The following is a 21,282-nucleotide window of genomic DNA, read 5'->3' as shown; positions in this document are numbered from 1 at the left end:
ACGGAAGATGGTTTGAGGGACTGTTCTTGACAACCTTGATAGGCAAGGAACACTTAGAGGCAGTGCCCCTCTCTGGTCACTACAGCTTTGTTCACTGATTTCAAGACACAGTATGTACAAAGTCAACTGTAGCACCTCTCCAGAACACAGGCACATTCTGCGGGGATGGAACGTAGGTGAAAGATTGCATCCCATTGAAAAGAAACTTGAACTGTGCAGTGTGCTTGTGTATCCAAGTCTGGCCTGCTCTTACTCATGAATACCCTGAGCTTCTGAGGGATCTAGAAAACAGGCAGAAGCATCTGGCAAGCCTGAGGAGGGCTCAGTGTCTCCGGATGGTAGAGTGGATAGGAAGCTCATCTGATTGAGCCCCATTGTGTTGCAAGAAACTAGTCCCACCCTTGATGGGAGGGATAGTAAGTTCCTTGCCTGAGGTCAACCACTTCAGTACCCTTTCTGTTCTTCCATTCACGGCCACAGAGAACTTCCTTTATCCTGTGCTTTCTCCTACAACATATGTGGCCAGTCAGTGCTCTGGGCTCCTTACCAGCACCTCCCTCGGCACGAGGTCCTTTCTTTACTTTTCTCCATTGCCTCTTGCTCTGCATTACAGGGTATCTATTTAGTTACCTAAATATCAGGAAACAAACAAAAAGTAAATCTGTACAAACTTCTTATTTAAATGCCCTGCATTTTGATTCTGACAGATACTATACCACTGTATCTGTGAGTGATCATCAAGATGGACATCTAAACTGGGATGCTTTTGCATACAAATTATTCCTCTGGAAAAAAATGGCGGAAGTATGCCAACATTCCATGCTTACACATTTAATTTTTTTTCTTTTCTTTTCTTTTTTAACTTTGTTTTCACCCATGATTTTGGCCTGGCTGCGATCAGAATCAGAAGCTTCCTACACCCCCTTCAGTGGCCCTGGCTCCAGGCTCCCAAGCCCCATGCTGACCGGAAGGCAGGAATGCCACTACTGACCAAACAACACAGAACCCCAGCCCTGACTGTACAAAAAAGGGCTCTGCTTAAAGATGACTCAGAATTCATTGGTTGCTGTGCGCTACTGGTGGAAAGGCCAAAAGTTAACCGATGTTATCACCATCAGCCTTAGGGTTATCCATGATGGTTCCTGGTTTAGAGACACACAAATAAGTAAACCTGTCGTCTTCATCTGTCAGTCAGCTCTTGTCCAGGCCCTCTCAGCACTGGCAGCTCTGAGAGATTTCATGACAGGACCACTTCATTTGATTTCTTTTTCAAGTCTCCTTAGTGTTAAGTGTTTGCCAAGATCACTTCATGTCTGTGGTTCAATATAATCCCAAGCCAGTTTTCTTATTTTGCTGGGAACGTTGTGTCTCCATTTGCCTCCAGTTAGGCAGGAACTGAAAGATACAGTATGTTATGGGCCAGAACACAGTTCCCATAGGTGGGTTGAGCAGTAAATACTCTGGCTCAGAGTTTATGAGTTTCTTTGGCATCCCCTTGAGTCTGGAATCAACATTAACGCATGTGAAACCATATCCATTTTTTTCCCCTGCAAAACTGTACCTGCATTAACAAACAGTACTAAAATCCACAGGTAAGGCCACAGGATCCAGCGTTAGACTCACATTGTCACTACTCAACCAGAGTCACTGCGGTGAACACCGACAGCTTTGGAGACCTAGGTCTTTCAGAACTGATGACTGGGGGAAAGGGGCTTTGGCTCTGACATCTGTAAGCCTTGTGGCAGCTTCCCTCACAGAACTCAGCTCTGGTATCCTCATGCATAACCTCGAAATGCTGGCATTAGATCTCATAGTATTTTTCTTTTGAAAGGAGAGCACATGTGGTAACTTTTAGTGGCCCCCTGCCCCCCACCTAGTTAAAACAATGCTATTGATTTCCTGTAGTTTGTGCTTTTTCCATGTCTCTCAGCCTCTGACCTTTCCAGTCACTCTCATAAAATTTTAGCCTGGAAGGCCTGGAAGTTAAACGCACCTTATAAAAATGTTGTGTGCCTTTCAAATTGCCAACCTTTCTGTAGCCCATGAACTCGCTGAGAGGAGTGGCCTCGGAAAATGTCATCATCAGAACAAGTAGCAAACGTGGAAATGCCTGGCCCTGCTTAGGTCATCTTACCAGTGACTGGCTCCTGAGAGCTGGTGCCCCTTGGCTGACTTCCAGCTTAATCAAGATCCTCAAGGTAAATAGGGAGGCAATAAAGAGTCCCTGAGAAAGCTCCTATGTTTATTGTCTATTAAATGAGCAGTGTCTTTGATTATATTAATTTTCCCTGATCTTGTACTATCCTGACACTCACCAATACCCAAGCCCTAGACAAATAAAACCAGACGTTATATGTTTGTTTCTAAAGCCTCCACCAAGTCACTCGCTTTCGTCCTTCCCTCCCGCATCAGGCTCAGTCAGACTCCCTTACCCCAAGATGGCTGTAATGGTCTCCTAGTTTGATCTTCTACTTTCTATATGTTACATACATACATCTCATTTGCCAACGCTAACTGGCTCTAATTTATATGCATCCTTGGCTTTCTCTCCTGCCGGAAAATTTTTTACTTTTCACCAATTTACAATTTTGAGCAATGTTTCACCTCTTGCCAAGTCGAATGCAAACTCCCTTGCAACGTGAAGTTCCACCTACAACATGCCCTAAGATTTCACCCATCTTTATCCAGGACTATCCTCAGCTTATGGCAGTTTAGAGTGCCTGGAACCTGAGCCTGCCCATCAGCTTTTGCTGCAGCCACAGCTTTTATCTTGTCACGCCTGTGTTAATGTTTATCTTGACACCCAAAGGGAGTGGAGGTTACCCACTTACGCTTTACTGCACCAACCAAACATGAGACCATTTTTTTTTAATCTAGAAAGCATTAATTAGTAAAGGCTCCATATTTCAATGCAGTGTTTGTAACACATAGCAGCCATGAGTAAATGTGCACATGAAATCCAAAGCCTATAACTGATGTGTTTATATGTGCAAGGAGAAAATTCACAGACAAGCATATATATATATATATATATATATATATATATATATATATGTGTGTGTGTGTGTGTGTGTGTGTGTGTGTGTGTGTGTGTGTGTGTTCTCTCATCAATATTAGGACCCAGGTTCTACAGACCACATCTTGTTTGTGGCAGTTAGAAGAAACTGTGCTGTCTTCCTGGAGAAGTGTCCAGTCTGCAGAGGAGAAAACCTCTGACCACATCCATATACCGAGTCCTGTTAACTCCTGACTGCTCCAGAGAGGCTGGAAGGAAGCGCATGACTCAGCCTGGGGCAGTCAAGATAGAACTTGGAGGCTTAATGGTGGCAGTCACAGAGCTTGGGAGCGGGGCTGACTAGCCTGCCTCTCCCTCCTTCAGGAGCACCCACTGAGGAGATTGCTGGACACAGGCAGCACTTGTGGATGCCCCGTTATGGGCTACATACTTTAACATTCTACAAATAGAACTGCCCTCCTCCCTATGGCAAGCATGTTAGTTTTGGGGTGTTCATTGTCATGGTGTGACCAGGAATGCCTTTCAACAGAGCAATTAGGAGCAGAGGGATAGGAGAGTGAGGAAATTGAACTCCAGGCATGTTTCCTGGGTAAAATGAGAAGGAAATGACTAGAAGTGGGAGAAACCACAAGAACACAGGAAGTTCCTGTAAGTCAGTTAGTGTTGCTGCCTGCTTAACTGTGTGAATATCACTGAAATTCCTGGGAGGGATACTAGGTCTCTGTCTCTTGATTCTTCTCTCCTATAAGGAAAGAATTCAATAGAGATACAGTTGTTTGGTTTTTTAGCAAAGCAAATACTTCAAAGACCCAAAAGAAAAGTAGCAGTCCAGTGGGTTCTGCGTTGTAGACTTCAGAGATGGTTTGTGAGTATTTAGGAGGTGGGTGGTGTATCATAATGAAGTCTGGGTCTTCTTTATGCCAGGAATTCCAGGTCTTGTGATGCAAAGAGCAGAGGCAGGAACTGAATCGTTGAGTGGCACTTTATTCAGACAGAGATCCAGCAATGGAGAAGGCAGCACGTTAAGACCTTTAAAGTTTTCTTCTAGCTTCTGTCTGGCCATCAGATTATAGAGGCAGAAAGTGGGGAGGAACAAAGCCGTCATGGAACTCGTTTGCCATCTGCTCAGGTGTCGGCCACTGAGACTTGTGATGTCTCTGCCTCCTTTATTCTCATCCCCCACCCCCCCGCCATGAACATCTGGGCTTAGACACGTCTTTAAACATTGCTTAATTTCTGTTGGTATCAACCTACATCCCTCCAGGAGCACCTGGGCCTGCGCAGGCATTTAACTCAGAAAAGCTCTGCCTGTCTGTCGGTGCTCATGCGTGCATGCGCGCACTATTAGAAACAAGTATGTGCAGACTGCTTTCTGCCTACCGTGCGGAGTAAAAGTCTCTTTATTATACAGGACGGAACAGTGCCTCTAGCCGTTTCTCCTGTCCTCTGTCATTTTGAGTATGCAAATCCTTCATTACTGTGCATGTGTGAAGTGAAATGAAATGCTCTGGTGCCTTAATTTTATTTTATTTTTTTATGTGGCAGGGATAACACTGGTTTGGGAGTGCTGGTTCCTCTTGTTGCCGTGGCCTAGAGTTCAGTGACACAATGTTCTACTTTGTGTGTGTAAGATAGGGACGAGTGAGCCACAGGAAATATGACATCGGGCCCTTTTATTAGCATTATCATTATCATCACCATTATTGTTCTATGTGTGTGATGGCGTGCCTGACAGTGAGTGTGTGCGTGCGTGCGTGCATGTGCATATGCATGCTGTGGCGCATATATGGTGAGAAGACAATTTCTCAGGAGTGAGTTCTCCACCAGTTCCTGGAACAGAACTCTGGTCATCAGGCTTGCACAGTAAACGTTTTTGCTAAAACCTAGAGCTATTTTTCTGAACCAGGCCCTTTAAAAAGAAAATACTTCCTCCAGACTTACTTTATAATAGCCTTCATAAGGAAATAATATTCTCAGTCAAGCCCTACGCCGTCAAGAGAAACGATCAAATATACATGGAAAGGCCAGCATGCCCATTAAAGAAGTGCAGTCCTTAGACCCTACCATGCTTTTAGGGCACTTCAAAAAAAAAAAAAAGTATTAATTTATTTTAAAAGCAAAAGTAAAACTTAATTTCTAGGTTAAGTTTTCTTAACCTATTTCTAGGTTAAAATTATTTCTAGGTGAATAATTTTTAAAGTATGTCATGTTCATCTTTATACTAACCACTCCCTCTATATCTATGTAACAGATATATCATGTATATCTATAAATATAGATATATATACCTTGAAAAGCAAACGCACAAGCAGGAAAGTATACTGTGAAAGTATACATGCCCAGACATTGGGTCTCATTTGCTTGCGAAAGGATCCCAGACATCCAGATATTCCACCAGAAAATGAAAATGTGTTCATGCCAAAAGAACCAAATCTCAGTTATGGGGTCAGGGGTCTCTACCCCAGGTCGATTCCTTTCTCAGGGCACCTAAAGTTCGGAGGAGCATATTTTAGAAGAGAAACTAATCCAATTGCCTTTTAAAATACTCTACCCTTGATATGTTGGGAACCAAAGCACATAGCAGGGCACCGGGGGATGAGGCCGGTGCTGAGAAAAATGCATTGCCTGCAAGGTGCTGCAGCCACTGTAATTTGCACCTTTCTAAGTGGAGACAGAAGAGCTGTCAGTGAGCGCAGACAGCCAGGAGAGTGGAGATAATGACAGGACCAGAGAAAGGGCCCCACTGGGGAAATAAGCAGTCAGTCAGCTCTGTGGGAGGCGGAAATGAAGGCCTCCAAGGAAGACTCTGAGCACAAGTAAAGTGAAAACCCACAGACCCAGAACCGCCCCTGGAAGAGACTCCATTTAGGTAAATTAGAGAGGGCCGTGGGTTCACTGTCTGGTTCATCGCAGCCCTGCTCTTCTTTGTCTTTTTCTCTGAGTAGTTCTAACAAGCTCCCAAAGGCATCATTAACAATTGGCAGGGGGACAGACCCTCAGTTACCCTGCGCTGTCTGGAAGCTGGGGTGACGGCAGCCGCTGCAGCTGAGTTAGGTGTCAAGGAAAGCGGGGAATGTGGCACGGTTGGTAGTGTGCTTGCCTAGCGTGGATGAGGCCTGCGTTTAATTCCTCTCACTCTATAAAAAAGCTCACGGTGACACACACATGCATGAAATCCTAGGACTGAGGAGGCGTAGGCAAAAGGGTCAGAGGTTCAAGGTCCCTTTGCTCCGTAGCAAGCTGGAGGCCAGCCTGGATTACCAGAGACCCAACCTCAAAAAATAAAAATAGAGGCTGGAGAGATAGCTTGGCAGTTAAAAGCATTTGCTACTCTTCCAGGGGGGTGGACATTTGGTTCTCAGTACCCACATTAGGTCGCTCACAACCACAACTCCAGCTCCGGGAAATCCAGTGCCTTCTCCTGGCCTCCGAGGGCAGCCATACACACGTGCAGGCACGCACACTCACACTCACAAACACACATCCACTCACACACAGGCAAATGTACACACACATCAATAATAAAAATAAAATAAATTTAAATCCCTCAAATGATGGAAAATAAAATAAATAAATCTAAAAATCTGATCGCACCTCTAAATCTTTTTTGAGAGCCCACGGTTTCAATTAGACTCTTGAGGGAACGATGTCATCAAAATGGCTGGCTTCAGATCCACCCAGCATTCCAGTCAGAACCGGGAAGAACAGGACATCCACGGCTCTCCTGGCACCCTGACTCCCTCAGTCTTGGTGGTATGTCTTGGTGGCTGAACTCCTCCACAAAGAGAGCTCTGCCGGTAGGTTGGTGAAGTTTAAATGTCCCTCCTTTAACTCCTTCTTCACAGAGCGGCATGAACAGGGGACACCGTTCCGTGCACACCTCTGCTCCCCCCGCCAGAGGAGTGATCTGAGCCAGGGCACTCAATTCCTCACGTGATTTTTCGAGGAGACTTAGATAAAGGACTGAATCCAGGACACAGAGTGAAGTCAAGAAGCCTCCCCTTCCTCACAGTGCCACTTAGAGCTGGTCTGAGGACTTGACTTTTCCTTCAGATGGTTTGTCCCACCTCCAGCCCTAAGGTCCTCACCATCACTTTCCCACAGCTGGAATGATGCCCACCCTAACCATGCTCAGTGCCCTCTGATGTCCAGAGATGCTATGATTCTTAGAGGTACAGAAAGCCCACATGTCTCAGGGTGAAGCTCCGTGATCTGACTAGTAGGCACCTCCGAGTCTCTGAAAGGTAGCGTTACTTACTGTGGAGCCTGCTATGGAACAGGACACCAGTATCTTCCAGGCTTGCTAGAAGGACCCAGAGGGGACAGGAACCCCATAAGAAGACCAACAAAGCAAAAAAAGCTGGGCCCAGAGGAGACTGTAGGAGACTGATACATCAACCGAAGACTATGCATAGAGAGTACCAAGACCCCCTGCCCAGAGACAGCTCCATGCGGGTTCCCTAGTAAGGGGAGAAGAGACAGTCTCTAACATGAACTCAGTTGCCTGCTCCTTGATCACTTCTCCTTGGTGGGACAATCTAGCCAGCCCACAGAGGAAGAAGATCCAGGTAGTCCTGATGAGACCTGATAGGCTAGGGTCAGATAGTAGGGGAATAAGACTTCCCCTATGAGTGGACTAGGGAAGGGGCATAGGGGAGGAAGAGGGAAGAGTTAGAGAGGGTGGGGCCGGGAGGAGATGAGGGAGAGAGCTGCAACCAGGATACAAAGTGAATAAATTATAAAAGAAGAAGAAAAAGGAGAAGAAACAAGTTTGAAATAACCAGGAAAATGTAGAAGATCCATCTTTCTAATTTGTGACCCTTGTGCCTAGGAGTGTGTACAAAGTCATCCATTCTGTTAGATGCAATGGTTTTGATGCTGAGTAATTATAACTATATTGTAAGATTGATCATAACAAGCCTTTTCAGGCTAGATTTTAGAGATAAAAATGACTATTTAATGTCCCTGATGCTCAGGAACCATGACAAATGGCTACAAATAAAACTGTCATTCTTAACATTTTTGTAACTAGTATAGGTGGCTAACAGTTTTGACAGAAAGGTATTTTGTTTTTACTGTTGCCTTTAGAAAGCAAACACACTCAATTTTGTTTCGTTAATCCTTGGACAAAGACCCACAAGTTAACATGCAGCACAGAGCGGAACAGAAACACAAATTCTGCTTTTGCAGCATTCTGCCTCTTCATCACGCAGAGAGCACGTGTTACAGGTCAAGAACTATTTAAAATCACACCTGCACATTTTAGGCCTGCTTCCCTTCGTAAGAGAGCAAAGCCTCTAATAATGACAATGAGATTTCATTAGCGTTTTTCTTAGGGGATAATAAAATGTCACGGTACATAATGATGAACATCAGTTATGTATACAAATTTAATTCTGGTCATGCTTTTTTGAAAGCCAGCAGGGCCCTAAGACAGAGATAATGTAGCTTGCCAGAGCAGAAGCCTGACACCATCTAGCAGCCAGTGCTGACCTGCCCTGCTCCGCCTTCTGCTGATCATGTGATTGCATTAGACCTGAAGGAGGCGGCTTGTTTGATTTTTTTTTTATTTTGCTCTTTTGGATTAATGTTTTTGGCTTCAGCAGATGAGGGAGGAAAGCTGGCTGTTCCTTTCACTGACCCGACCACGCTCCTGTCCACACATCTATAGACAAATGCGGCTAGAGAGGGAAAACTGTCCTGCCTGATGAACCCATCTGCAGCTCTTCTCTCAGGGGACAAGATGCCGAGCCCTGACATTAGCATCAGCTCTTGGAATGGGCTGGGTGAGCATCACCCTCCCCAATTTCTTCCTTCCCCTGGGCAATGATCTCAGGCCTGCACCCCACTTCTCCCACTATCTTCCATAAACTCACAGCCTTGCGCTGGAGACCGTGGGAAATGCAGGCAGCAGCTGACACACAGCACTAATGATCCACAGGTGTTGATATCAGCGCAGGGAATTTTGTAAAACACAAGACCATCGCCAGTGAGACAGACCAATTTTCAGGTGATAATGATATCTCCGTAAACAATCTACACTGATTTGTTGCCTCCCTTTCTCAAAGCCATGCTCCCTTCTCTGTGCCTTAGAAAGCCAACACATCTTGGTGTGTTGGATGGCACCTAAATTCCCCAGTACTTGATCTCCCACAGCCAGACTCTCAGAGTGTTCAATGTACGTTTGGTTATGCTTATGCCCATTAGCACCAGGCAATTATATTACAGAAGACATTATTTTAGAGCCTTTGGGGGGCACAGAGCTATGACATTCAGTTATAAGAAGATTTTCTCCTGGAGGTCCAAATCAGTCATCTGGCCCATCCAAGGGGAAGGAACGTGCCTGGGCCTAGTGGGTAGAATGGAGTAGAATCTTGGATGAAGCCATTACATCTCTTTCGGAAGGACCAAAGCCTAAGCTGTAATGAGCAATGACAGGTACTGAGAAAAGGTGGAGAAGTGAGAGTGGGGTCCGTAAGAATAAAACAGTCTCCTAAAGCTGATTGAGGGCAGCAAGCTCCTCTCAAACAATGTTCCCCCAAGTCATGTGAGGACCCAGGTAATAATTCTATTTTCAGTTATATTGTTACCATTTCTGATGACCTCCTTGACTATCAATTGTTCATATTTTCCTTCCAATGGGTTCACCATTTTTATCTAAATATGTTGCTATTATAAAGAAAGAAAACTGTTAGGGGAAAATTTTGTAAGCTACCATGAGATGGAATATGAGTATTGCTTGCTCTCACAGTTGGGATAATGGTAAAAGTACCTACTATGGAAACATAATGAAATTTGGTACCACGGCCTATCCAGGTATGAGGTCCCCTCTCTGTTAGAAAATATTAATTATTTGCGGTGTGAAGAGGGAAGCCCGGCCCTGGGACTTTCTTGAAAATCTGGCAGGAACTGAGAAGGGACTGACATCCTCACTTCATAGTTAGTCTTAACTCCCAGTCTGTGAGTTACCTAAAGGCGCTCTGATGTCACCAGTGAGACACATCTTACCCCCAAACAGAGGGGAGGACAGACAGCGGTTCCTACAGCTTCTGCGAGACAGTTGTGAACCCCATTAGTGCTGTGAATGAGGAGGTGGCCAGCTCTCTCTATGCCACAGATCCTAAGAAGGACAGCCTTTACAACAGCTCCCACAGTCAGGACAGCACAGAAGCTATTTACCAAAAGTCAGCCTTACTGTCACAGTGAGATCTCTCAGTTCTGGTCCGTAAGGAAAATAAGAAAGCAAACACTTAAGTGTTGCTTTTCATACAACCACATCCCTCCCGTCAAAGGACAAAAAGGAAACCTGTAAGAACTTGAAAGTCTAAGAGGTAATAACACTGCAGCAAGTAGAACCAGGAGGAACGTAGACGTGAATTAAACTCCCTCAAAGGAAAAAGAGAAATCTCTGCCAGGGAAACGGCTTCTAAATGTCCCTGGGACAGGTGCCCATGTGTGTCCCCAACCTTCCAGCGCATTCTGTCCTCTGTGGAGCTGCTTTTCTGCCCTCGCGTTTCCTGCTCAAGCCCCCCTTCTATTTCTGGTCCTGGTGCCCTTCCTGACTGTCACTGGTGTTCAGTGACTGAGTGACAGAGCAGAGAAAGTAGGCTAATGGACACTAATGCACCTGCTGCCTCCCCTAGAGGACTGTTGTGAGCATTTACTTCCCTTTCAAGTTTCAAGAAGAATTGCGCTGGTATTGTAAATGGGCCGTATTCCATATCTCACACCACTGTAAATAGAAGAAATGAAAGGGCTAATTGTATTTTGACAATTTAATTTCAGAAGTGACTGGCTGCATTTCTCATCTTCAGTCTGTAAAGCATATTTTCCCTAAGAATGCTCTAGCCAAGGCATCTCTGTTTACAAAGCAGCATCTTGTCATGAATGGTGTTTTCATGTGTGATTCCAGTATGAGACAGCTGATAGATTTTACAGATTAACATAATTTCATTGTAACAGACTCAGATATGCTAAAGCAAAAGATATGCTGTACTATCTAATATTCTTGAGAAATATGGGGTGTTGTGGGTATTAATATTTACTATTGATAAGATCTTTAGTTAAGCAGTGTTTAGTCCTAAACCAGCTACATACCCAAATCACCACACCAAGACTGGGATGTATCTAATTAACCTAGAGCACAATGCTGGGCAATAGTTACTCCATCCTAAACCTCCAAGCCCACATAGATTTCTACTATTCAGAGTTCACCCATTATACTTGCTTTTAGTCATATCTTAGGTCTGGTCCATCTCTCCACGCGGTTCCAAGACCTCTCCTGCAGATTCTCTCTCCTCCTCAATCCTTTCCTTTCCCTCTGGACCAGGATTCCCACCCACCCTATCCTCTCCATTACACATCATTGGGGCTGTATCCCAGTGCATGGCTGAGAGAGGGGGGAATGGGTTAAAGGCCAGCCCTGCTACATAGTGAGACTATCTCAAAACAAAAGACAAAGAAGAACTAAGGTCACACTTATACAGAGAGAGAGAGAGAGAGAAGCTTGATTCAGACAGCATTTTCAGAACTTTACTGGAGCTGTCAGTGAAGTCAGAGTCGTAAGCTCGAGCATCACCTCACCTCATTTTTGAAAATCGCATTGTTGGCTTGGGTGCTAATGAAGTTCTTAAAGCAGTTCTCAAAGCCATAGGGATTTTTTTTAATAAGCCTCAGCATGTCATTTCTAATGACTATTTCTAGTCATTTCTGACTAGAGCTGCCAAATAATACACACAAATACAAATGAAAAAAAAAAAACATTCCTTTTTCAGAGAGAAGCTGAGACTAACATTTTTATGGGAAACGTAAATATGTATTCATTGGCAAAGGCGTCAATCTGAAATTGAAATAAGCCTCAGTTTGCTCATTTGTGAAGTGGGATTGATCCTATCCAACCCAAATGGTTTATGTCCATTAAATATGAAATGGTTTCCATAGACTCGTGTGTTTGAACACAGAGTCCCCAGGTGGGAGAGGGTTTTGAAATTGGGCCTAGCTGAAGGAAGGCGTTGAAGTTTCTAAGCCCGGCCCAAGTTTATGTCTTACATCTCTTTACTAACCAAGGACAGAATGTAACCAACACTTTCATTTCTTCCACCATGCTTTCCCCATCATGACGGGCTGTAAACCCTCAAACTATGAGCCAAAATAACTCTCTCCTCTCTTAAGTTGCTTCTTTCCAAATTGCTTGTTGATCACAACGAGAAAAGTAACAAATGCAGTGTAAGTCAGCTTTCTGTAACTGTAACAACCACTGGGGGGTAAAGCACTTTAGAAGGAAGAAAGGTTTCATTTGACTCATAGTACAGAGGTTTCAGTCACTTGACCCTGTCACTTTGGACCTGAAGGAACACAGTAAATCATAATCATGCTGTTCCCTTTGGGCTATGTGGTAAAACAAAACAAAACAAAACAAAACAAAACAAAAAAAAAAAAAAAAAAAAAACACCTTCCTAAAGTTTAAGAAACTGTGTCAATGACCATGGGAAATGGAACTGAAGTCGCTCTTTTAACCCCAACATTTGGGAGGTTGAAGCAAGAAAGTCCAGAGGACACAGTATGTTGCAGACCAGCCTGGACTAAAATTTGAAAACAAAGTTTCCCACACCCTACTGAGGTATTTACAGAAGAAACAGAACCCAAGCCAGTTCTCTGTAGGCACTGTCAGCTCTGGCATGGGCTAAGGGAGAGGGGAGGTGTCAGCAGGAAGGTCGGTCCACTGTACCACCTGACCTCGGCTGTGTGGTAACAAAGAATCTGTTACCACAGGGCTTTCGGGGGTCTGAGGACAGCAGTGGTCAGGCAAGCACCTGCCCAGAGCGGTTGCTACACGGCCTCTGAGTTATCTTTCTGGTGGATCCCTACCGAAAGCCCTCTCAAGTCTTCGCTTTTTCAACTGAAATGAAAACATGTGGCCTTCAAGGCCTCCAGCTCTGGCCCCAGCGGATCCCTGAGGTTCCCTGAACCGAGCACAGTCAGCCTGGAGTTCTTTTCCTTTCAACCCAGCAGCTCCTGCTCGTGAAGTCCCGAGCTGAACCGGCATCTCAGGCGTTGTACCAAGTGCTTTGATGCTGTTACCAAATATAGCGTTTGTTTTTCAGATCACAACTCTCTCTGGCTTGAGATGTGGGGTCAGAAGGTCCTGAGCACTTAGGGGTTTCATCTGTTGGGTTCTAAAAACTGAGATGGGAAGCCAGAAAGTCCCTCTCTGCCTTGACTGATAGAACAGTGCAGTTACCACACTCAGGTGCATTGGAGCTGCCTGAACCCAGGCTCACCCTAGAGCTGAGAGTTTACAGGAAGATGTTGGCCATACAGACTGGGGGAAGGTGGTGATTCATGAATGTACCTGGATGTGGTGACTGAACTGGGAATAGTTCTTGACTTTCAAACCCTCCGTCAGATACTAACAGAGATCCTATCAACACTGAAATTCCAAGAAGAGTGTTCATCAGAAAAAGGAAATGCAAAACTCTCAGCTATGGAAAGTCTCTTTTCCTCCTTCCTTCCTTCTTCCATTCTTTTTCTTTTCTTTTAAAATAAAGACTCCTTAAAGAGAAATAAATATAAAAGAGAATAGGCAAGCTAATCAGGGACCTTTGCGTAATATGTCTAAAATAGTCAGAGCTCAGGAAAAACAAGAAGAAAACCAGTCCTATCTGGTGTGCACTGTTAGCGTCCATGGTAACTCACATAGCTGCAAGAGAATCCTGAGTGTGTTTAAGTGTTGTTTTGTTTTCTCAAATGCAGTCTTATTTTCACCCTCCCATTTTCTCTAGCATACGACATTCTGTTAAAGTCTATACAGCCTCGAGGCACAGGCTATTCTGAATATTTCATCTCCAAAAACCTGACAGCCAAAGCTGGAATCTAACAAAGAGCTCAGGATGCAAGCACTCCAGGACCGGCCTGTCTCCCAACAGAACACAGTGAATGGGCTTGGATTCTAACTTTCTCTTTCTTTTCTTTCTAGAAACGGGGAAAATCGACCAAGAAATTCACAAATACAATACACCAGGCTTCACAGGCTGCCTGTCCAGAGTCCAGTTCAACCACATCGCCCCACTCAAGGCAGCGTTGAGACAGACAAACGCCTCAGCCCACGTGCACATTCAGGGTGAGCTGGTGGAATCCAACTGTGGGGCCTCCCCACTGACGCTTTCCCCCATGTCTTCGGCCACGGACCCTTGGCACCTAGATCACTTGGATTCAGGTAAAGTCAGGAGCAATCTTGGGCTGATCGTTTCATTCCTTTTAATGTAACTTTTTTCAGCTGTAGAATGGGTTAATCACAGAACCACGTTGACACTGTTGGTGGAGGGTTAAGACACAGCAGAAGAAAATGATGAACCATGAGTTCATCAGGGAAATGCTTGGAGCTGTGAAGGGCAAAAAAGTTATTTCTGTTCAAAACCAGAAACAAAGAAGGGTATAGGGACGAGGACTCTTCTTTTAGGTGAAGCGATGTCCTCACGGCTATTTGCACCATGGCCATAGATGACCTGGCCAAATCACTTCCTCACTTTTGCTCACTTTCCCTCCGAAACAGTACAGAGATTCACCTCTTATCAGGACCACAGATTTTTAAATCTGAAAGACCTACATTTAAGCTTGGGAAGCCCAGTCTACAGTCACACCATCCCAAACGCTCCTGACCTCATCTAGACAGACAGTCCCGTGGGTTTGGCCCCATTTCTGCAGGCGATATGACATGCAGTTTGAATCTGCTGGGATCAAATGGAAGTAGTATTGATAGCAAAATGAACTGGCCAAATACTCCATGTCACTAATGGAAGCCTGTTAAGCTACAATTCTGCTCCCAGCTCAATGCGGGCTGATTGTGGGCAGCTGATAACCAACCTAAACCATGGCCTTTTCACCTTCAAGGCATAGAAGTGGTGGGTAACTCTCTCTGTGACCTGCAAACCCAGTACTCAATGGGTTTCCAAGCAACTGAGGTTGTTTGTGACCCTTAAAAGAGTACATGTTCAAAGGCAGGACAATGCAGACATGAAGCCCAAATTTCAACACTGTCATTGCTTCTCATTCCTCAGTTTTTCCATTCATAAAGTAGGGACACTAAGACCTAATTCACAGAATTCCACATGAGACAGTGAGCTTAAAACGCTTAGCACAGGGGCTGGAGAACCAGTGGTTAAGAGCACTTGCTGCTCTTCCACTGGAGCAGTGGTTAGTCACCAGCACCAGTTCTAACTCACAACCATCTATAAGTCCAATTCCAGGGGATCTGAAACCCTCTTCTGGTCTCTGGGGCACTACGTCCTGTGTTCATGTGGTACACAGATGTACCTACAACACTCATACACATAAAATTTTAAAAAGTATTGAAAAAAATCATAACTTGGCACAATCAGACTCATGGCAAGCTTGCAAATACTTAGCTGTAACAATGTTAATGCTTTCCATGGTTATTATGTTAGACAGTTGGCTGTAGCTTGAGATGCCCACTGAAAAACCTCCAAATCCCCTACCCGCCCCCCACCCCCAGCCCACACACGGACTCCAGTTTGTAACAACTCATCATACAACGAACGTACTTGATTGCTTTAGTCATGCTGCAGTCCTCTGCCAGTACTTAGCTTCGGGGCAGCCACCACTGTGGTGATTCCTCCTAGGATTGCCCCTGGAAGATTTGTGAAGCGTCTAAAGAACCCAGAGTTGTTCTATTGTCGGGATGGACGATTGACAGACTACGCAGCCCTCTTTGTTCCTCACTTATGAATTCCTATAACATGATGCAAGAGCCGAGAGCCAGAGCTACTCACAGCAAGTCCCTTTCATGTGTGTTGTGAAGGGCACTCAGCAGGCTGGGCTTTCCTCCCGGGCTGGCTTGAACAAAGAAAACATTCCTGCTGCAGAAGGAAGAAAGGGGAGAGGGAGAATATGAGAGGAGAGAGGACACATGTCAGGGCCACAGAAGGGGAGAGAGCCCGCCTGTGAATCTCTGCACACGAGGGTGGACAGCTGGTGGGCTGCCTTTAAACGCACAGGTTCCGGGGTACTGCAGGTAAATGCTGCAAGTAGAGGCGCCAGGAGGCTGTGAGCATGTGTGGTCTCAGTCCACTGCCAAGAAACTGAATTCAAAACTATCTAAACACTTCCTTAGGCCAAGATGAGCTCATATTCATTATGGCTTAATTAGCCAATTTGTTTGCTTTTAAGGTCTATGAAATGCAGTTATAGAGACGAGACCATTTTAGTTCATGAATTAAGACAAAACAAAAAATATATGCTTTATTCATGACAGCCTCCTTCTTCTGATTGATTCACGCAAATGCATACAGCTTAGAAAATTACTGTTAGTGTTCAACATGCAAATTAAAATTCTGCATTCCAAGTAGGCACAAACCTGTAATTAAAGTAGCACTTAGGCAAGAGGATTCCAAGTTCAAGGTCAGCCTGGGTTATATAATAGGACTCTGTCAGAAAGGAAAGGAAAGGATGGAAGCCAGCCAGTTGGGATTTAGATCCAATCATGAACCATTTCTATAACTAGGGAAATACCTTTTGATGTTTAACTGTCCATCTTGTGAAAAGGAAGAATGGAATACAGCCTTCATACTGTGAGGCAGAAGGCTTATTTAGGTAACATGATTCCATCTTCCCTTAGGTGAAGGAGAGCATGAGAGCAGCACAGGGTAAAAGGGAAAAAGGGACAAAAAGAAGTCAGAGTGGGAGGTTACTTCATAGCAGCCTCCAGTGAAACAATTCGAGGAGGAAAGACATTTCCTCAACGCTGCTAAATTCAATGCTCAGAGGCCTGGGAATTAAGATAACAAAAGATGGAGCAATAGGAGGAAGAAAAAAAAATGTTTGTATACAGGGCGTTTCTAAAGATGTAACTTAACAAATGGTCAAAATCGAAGGCTTTCTTGACCATGTACAAAGGGAATGTTTATGATAATGCTTGTCCTGCAGGCTGGAGGGGTCTCTCTCTCTCTCTCATGATCATAATACTCTTGTGGAAAAAGGAGTTAGGGAGGGGGCTCTGGTAGGTTTACTATCTGGGAAGAAAAGCTATCCAAACAAAGAGAGTATGGCTGCCTCTTCTTCCAGAATCCCCTACCTTTTCTCAGAAAGAGAAGTTCTAATTAAGTTTCTTTCTGAATCCACTGCACTCTAATGTCTTCCATTTGAAAATAAGCCGTGGAACTAAAATGATGGCTCATTCAATAAAATGTTTGCTGTGCAAGCATGAAGGCCTGACTTGGATCTCCAGCAGCTACAAAAAAAACAAAAACAAAAACAAGAGCCAGGTGTGGGTGACGTGCACCCCTAATCTCAGGTGTGAGGCGTGAAGGTGAGATGATCTCTGAGGCTCACTGGGCGCCTAGCAGAACCAGTGAACGCCAGGATTAGTGAGATACCAGTCTAAAAAGTTAAGATGGAAGCTGGCACTATGGCACATGCCTGTAATCCCAGCACTCAGGGAGGCAGGCAGATCTCTGTGAGTTCGAGACCAGCCCGGTCTACAGAGTGAATACAGGACAGCCAAGGCTACACAGAGAAGCCCTGTCTCAAAAAATAAAATAAAATAAGATGGAGAGTAACTAAGGAAGAGATGCGATGTCATTCTCCAAACCCACACCACCACCACCACCACCACCACCACCACCACCACCACCACCACCACCCCACACACACAGGTGGGAGGGATTTAGTTTAATTTATAAATTCACTGCTATCTCTGGGACTTCAAATGGATTCTCGCACGTGAGCCTACATTCATTATTCTGAGTCAAGGATTTTGAATGGTCTAGATAATCTCCCATGCTTCAACTGAGGGAGGACTATGCCCTTCACTTGACAGCCTCAGGTTGCCTGGAAGCTTGTTAGAGAGGAGGTATTCTACCAGGAAGGACCAAATCAGCACCTCCATTTCAGCCAGGATTCCTAGGCAGCTTGCCACGCCTAGAAGAAAGTCTGGAAGTGACGGTCGGTCGGGTGCTCCACCTCGGAGGCACTGTAGAATCACAGGAGTCTCAGTGTGGATTCTGCACCTCTGAGTAATTAAAGCAAATGGGGCCAGAACGCTGTCTGTAGATAAAAACCTCCTCAGGTGACTCTAGGATGCAGCGGGGTTGAGAACCGCTCACCAAATAGGAGTTCCTTGAAGAGCACTTGAAGGTAGGCTACCGAAGGAGAGAAGGCGGGGCCGGGGTTCTGTGTCACAGGCCAGGTATATGCGACGTCCAGGTTTGATCTCCAGCCCCAGAAACAAATAAAAGAAAATACCTAATCTTCATGGTCAATTCGGCTAGATTTGGAATCACCTCGGAGACAACTCTGGGTGTGTCTGAGGGCGTTTCCAGAGAGGTTGGATGGGAGAGGGAAGTCCCAGCTTGAAGGTGAGTGGTCCATCCGGTGGACTGGGGCCCTGAACTATGGAAAAGGAGGGAGACAGCTGAGTACCAGCACTCGCCTGCCTCTCCTCCACGCCTCACTGCTCAATCCTTCAAACTGTGCTGAAAGTCGTTACAGAGCTCTTGGAACCCCAGTCTCTGGCTTACTCTAAGGGTCCCAGAGTAGAGCTGCTGTGGCTGACTCACCGCTCAGAATCCCTGGGGTCTGCTGTTCTTCTCTGTCATATTCAGAATCTTATTTCCTTGGAGCAGGAAAGACCTGCCAGCAAGACAGGGCTACAGACGGCCCCCAAACAGGCTGTGAAACAAACAAGCAAAACAAAGAGCAGAAAGCCTGCGTCCAGCAGTCAACTACCACCCATTTCTGCGCTAAGGAACCGCTCCAAACCGCAGGCCAAGCTGTTTGCAGGCATTCCCGGGAGCCCTTGGGACTTTGGTCTCCTTCGTGATATTTGACACACGATAGATTGGACCAAAGGCCTTCCTTTCAAAAGACCATTACAACGTCAGGTGCAAAGCTCCCTTCCCCACAGGTCTTTTGCTTAGGAGGATGATGGCTTCTTACGGTTCCATGGGACTGGACTGCATACTGCCGACACTCTTGGCATAATTCACACAATATGTGATGCCTCAGCCTCAAACACACCTGCCTTTGGATGCGCTGCCAGCCAAATCCACAGCAGCCGCTGTGACCCGGAGCTATCTGACTCCTAGACCTTAAAGGGACCTGAGTCTGATACCATCCTTACCAGAAAGTCTCACAGACCCGCCACAGTGAAGTAGGTGAGAAATCAGAAATAAGGACACATGGGCAGAGAATGATAGTAACACACAATTCCCCTCACGCCAGTCCAAGGACGAGGGTGTCACAAACCCAGAGCTGTGCACCCAAACTCTCCCATGGAAGCCTGCAGCTTTCTAGAGCAGTTGGAAAACCAGCCAGCCCTCTGAGGAACACAGATCAGCTCCCACATAATATGCTACTAGGAATTGTTCACTGTAACAACCTCAGGCTCCCTTCCACTCCAGAACAGTCTCCCTGGGAACTGGGAACCATGATTTTGGGTCACTCCACCAGCCCATTTCCTACCTAAAAGAATGCATTTCTGAAATCATCCTGCCTCTGTGGCTGTGATTTTTTTTTTCCTTTGTGTCTATATTTGTGCACGGGGTACTTGAATATATGCTTGTGTGTGTTTAAACATGTGTGGGCCTATGTGCATGCACATTTGTGCACGTGCTCGTAGAGGCTCCTGGGTGTGTTCTTGTCCCTCTCCACTTTATAGCTGAAGCCTCTTGCGGATGCTGGAGCTTGCTGGGATGAGAGGGGCCTCCACGTCCATTGGCTCTGATGTGGGGCGGAGGTCTGCACCGCAGCTCTCACGTTGTGCGGCAAGCACTGACGCTGAGCCACCTCCCCAGCCCGACCTAAGGCCACGGTTTGTTTAATGAGTTGGTTTCTTGTCCGCATTCCAGATTTCTGTTCTACCATCTGAAGGGAAAATATTTTTATATCTTCGTCTGCAAAGAAATTGCGGATATAATGAACATTTCAATGTCACACATCTATTCAGCTTCCTCCCTAAATACAAGCTGCTGTTTGTCTCTCTTTACCACCTGCAAGCACTTAAAAGTAATCGTCCCAGCTCTGACAACTGCATCTTTGTTTCCTTTCTCATTGTCATGCTAAGATCTCATGATTAACGCACTCATTTCATACACTTAATCTTTGTGTTATCTTGTTTTTGCCATTTTTCCTCCTCAGTAACCAACACAGTACACACGCATATGCAAAATGCACTCCTATTAGCTAATGTGCATTCCCTGCAAATGCTCCAAATTCTGCTTTTCCTACATCGAATAATAGCATTCATTGCACTTCATCTTTTATTGCTACAGTATTTTCATAGTAGATAGCTTTGTAAGTGATTTTCCCTCTGACGATATACTCAAATCTCGCTTGGTAGTTACTATAAATTTCCTCATGACATATTCCTACTGACAGGCCGCTTCTTTTCACATACTCAACCTAACTGGTGCCTCATGATATCCTTTTAAGTTTTGCTGTGTTTTATCGGATAATGCAATTTTGCTATTGTCTTAATTTACATTTCTATTACTCGTGGGTAAGGGTAAGTTTCTTGGTGCATGTATATGTATCATTTGTGTTTATTTTTCTGTAAACTGCTTGCTTACTATATTCTTTGTTCAAAGAATTATTTATATATTTTTATTGGTTTGTTGGTCACTCATGAATTGGCTTGTATGATTTACACATTGAGTGATGTACTTACTTTCATATTGCTGTAAGCAAAATCCCTTCCAGGAACAACATAAAAGGGGAAAGCGGGTATTTATTTGCTGTTCCTAGAGGATCTAGTCCATTGCAGTAGAGAGGGCAGAGCAGGGCAGAGGGCTTGCAGAACTAGGAAAGGGGAATGCTGGCAGTTTCACACTGTCTCCTCCCCTCTTACTCCACCCCAGCTCCCAGCCCAGATGAAGAATGCACCCGTGTTCTGGTTAAGTCAGTCTTAACCTGAGAGAGTAAGTCTTCAGTTACTCTCTGCTGGATAGAGCCTCCTGGACACACTGGAGGTGTGTCCCAGTCTCCTAGGTGATTCTAAATCAGTCAAGCTGTGAGAAAAACTATCACAATATAACTCGCATTTAAATATATTTGAATGTTTTACAAGTTCAATTCCTATTTTCTAACATAGGGGCTTTCTCCTATGCAGAAGTCTCTAATGTTTACGTGATAAGGTGTTAGTGCTTTATGCTTTGGGGGTTATTTACTGCCTCCATTTGGAACATGCTTTAGAATCTCTAGTTCTTGTAATGGTTTTGTTTTGGTGGTAAGATGGACACACTTGCTCCACTACA

General features: G+C 45.0%; 1 protein-coding gene across 1 annotated transcript in view; it reads left to right on the top strand.

Annotated features, from left to right (window-relative positions):
• Cntnap2 (contactin associated protein 2) overlaps window positions 1–21,282 on the top strand; it is a 2,205,170-nt gene that overhangs the window by 2,162,934 nt on the left and 20,954 nt on the right. Inside the window, 1 exon segment of the mRNA XM_055598313.1 lies at window positions 13,992–14,231. Coding sequence (XP_055454288.1) covers window positions 13,992–14,231 — 240 coding nt within the window.

This window comes from Psammomys obesus, unplaced genomic scaffold, assembly GCF_907164565.1.
Source record: "Psammomys obesus unplaced genomic scaffold, mPsaObe1.curated_primary_1811, whole genome shotgun sequence".
Taxonomy (NCBI): domain Eukaryota; kingdom Metazoa; phylum Chordata; class Mammalia; order Rodentia; family Muridae; genus Psammomys; species Psammomys obesus.
Note: the sequence above shows the minus strand (reverse complement) of the source record. Positions and strands in the feature narration are given on the sequence as shown.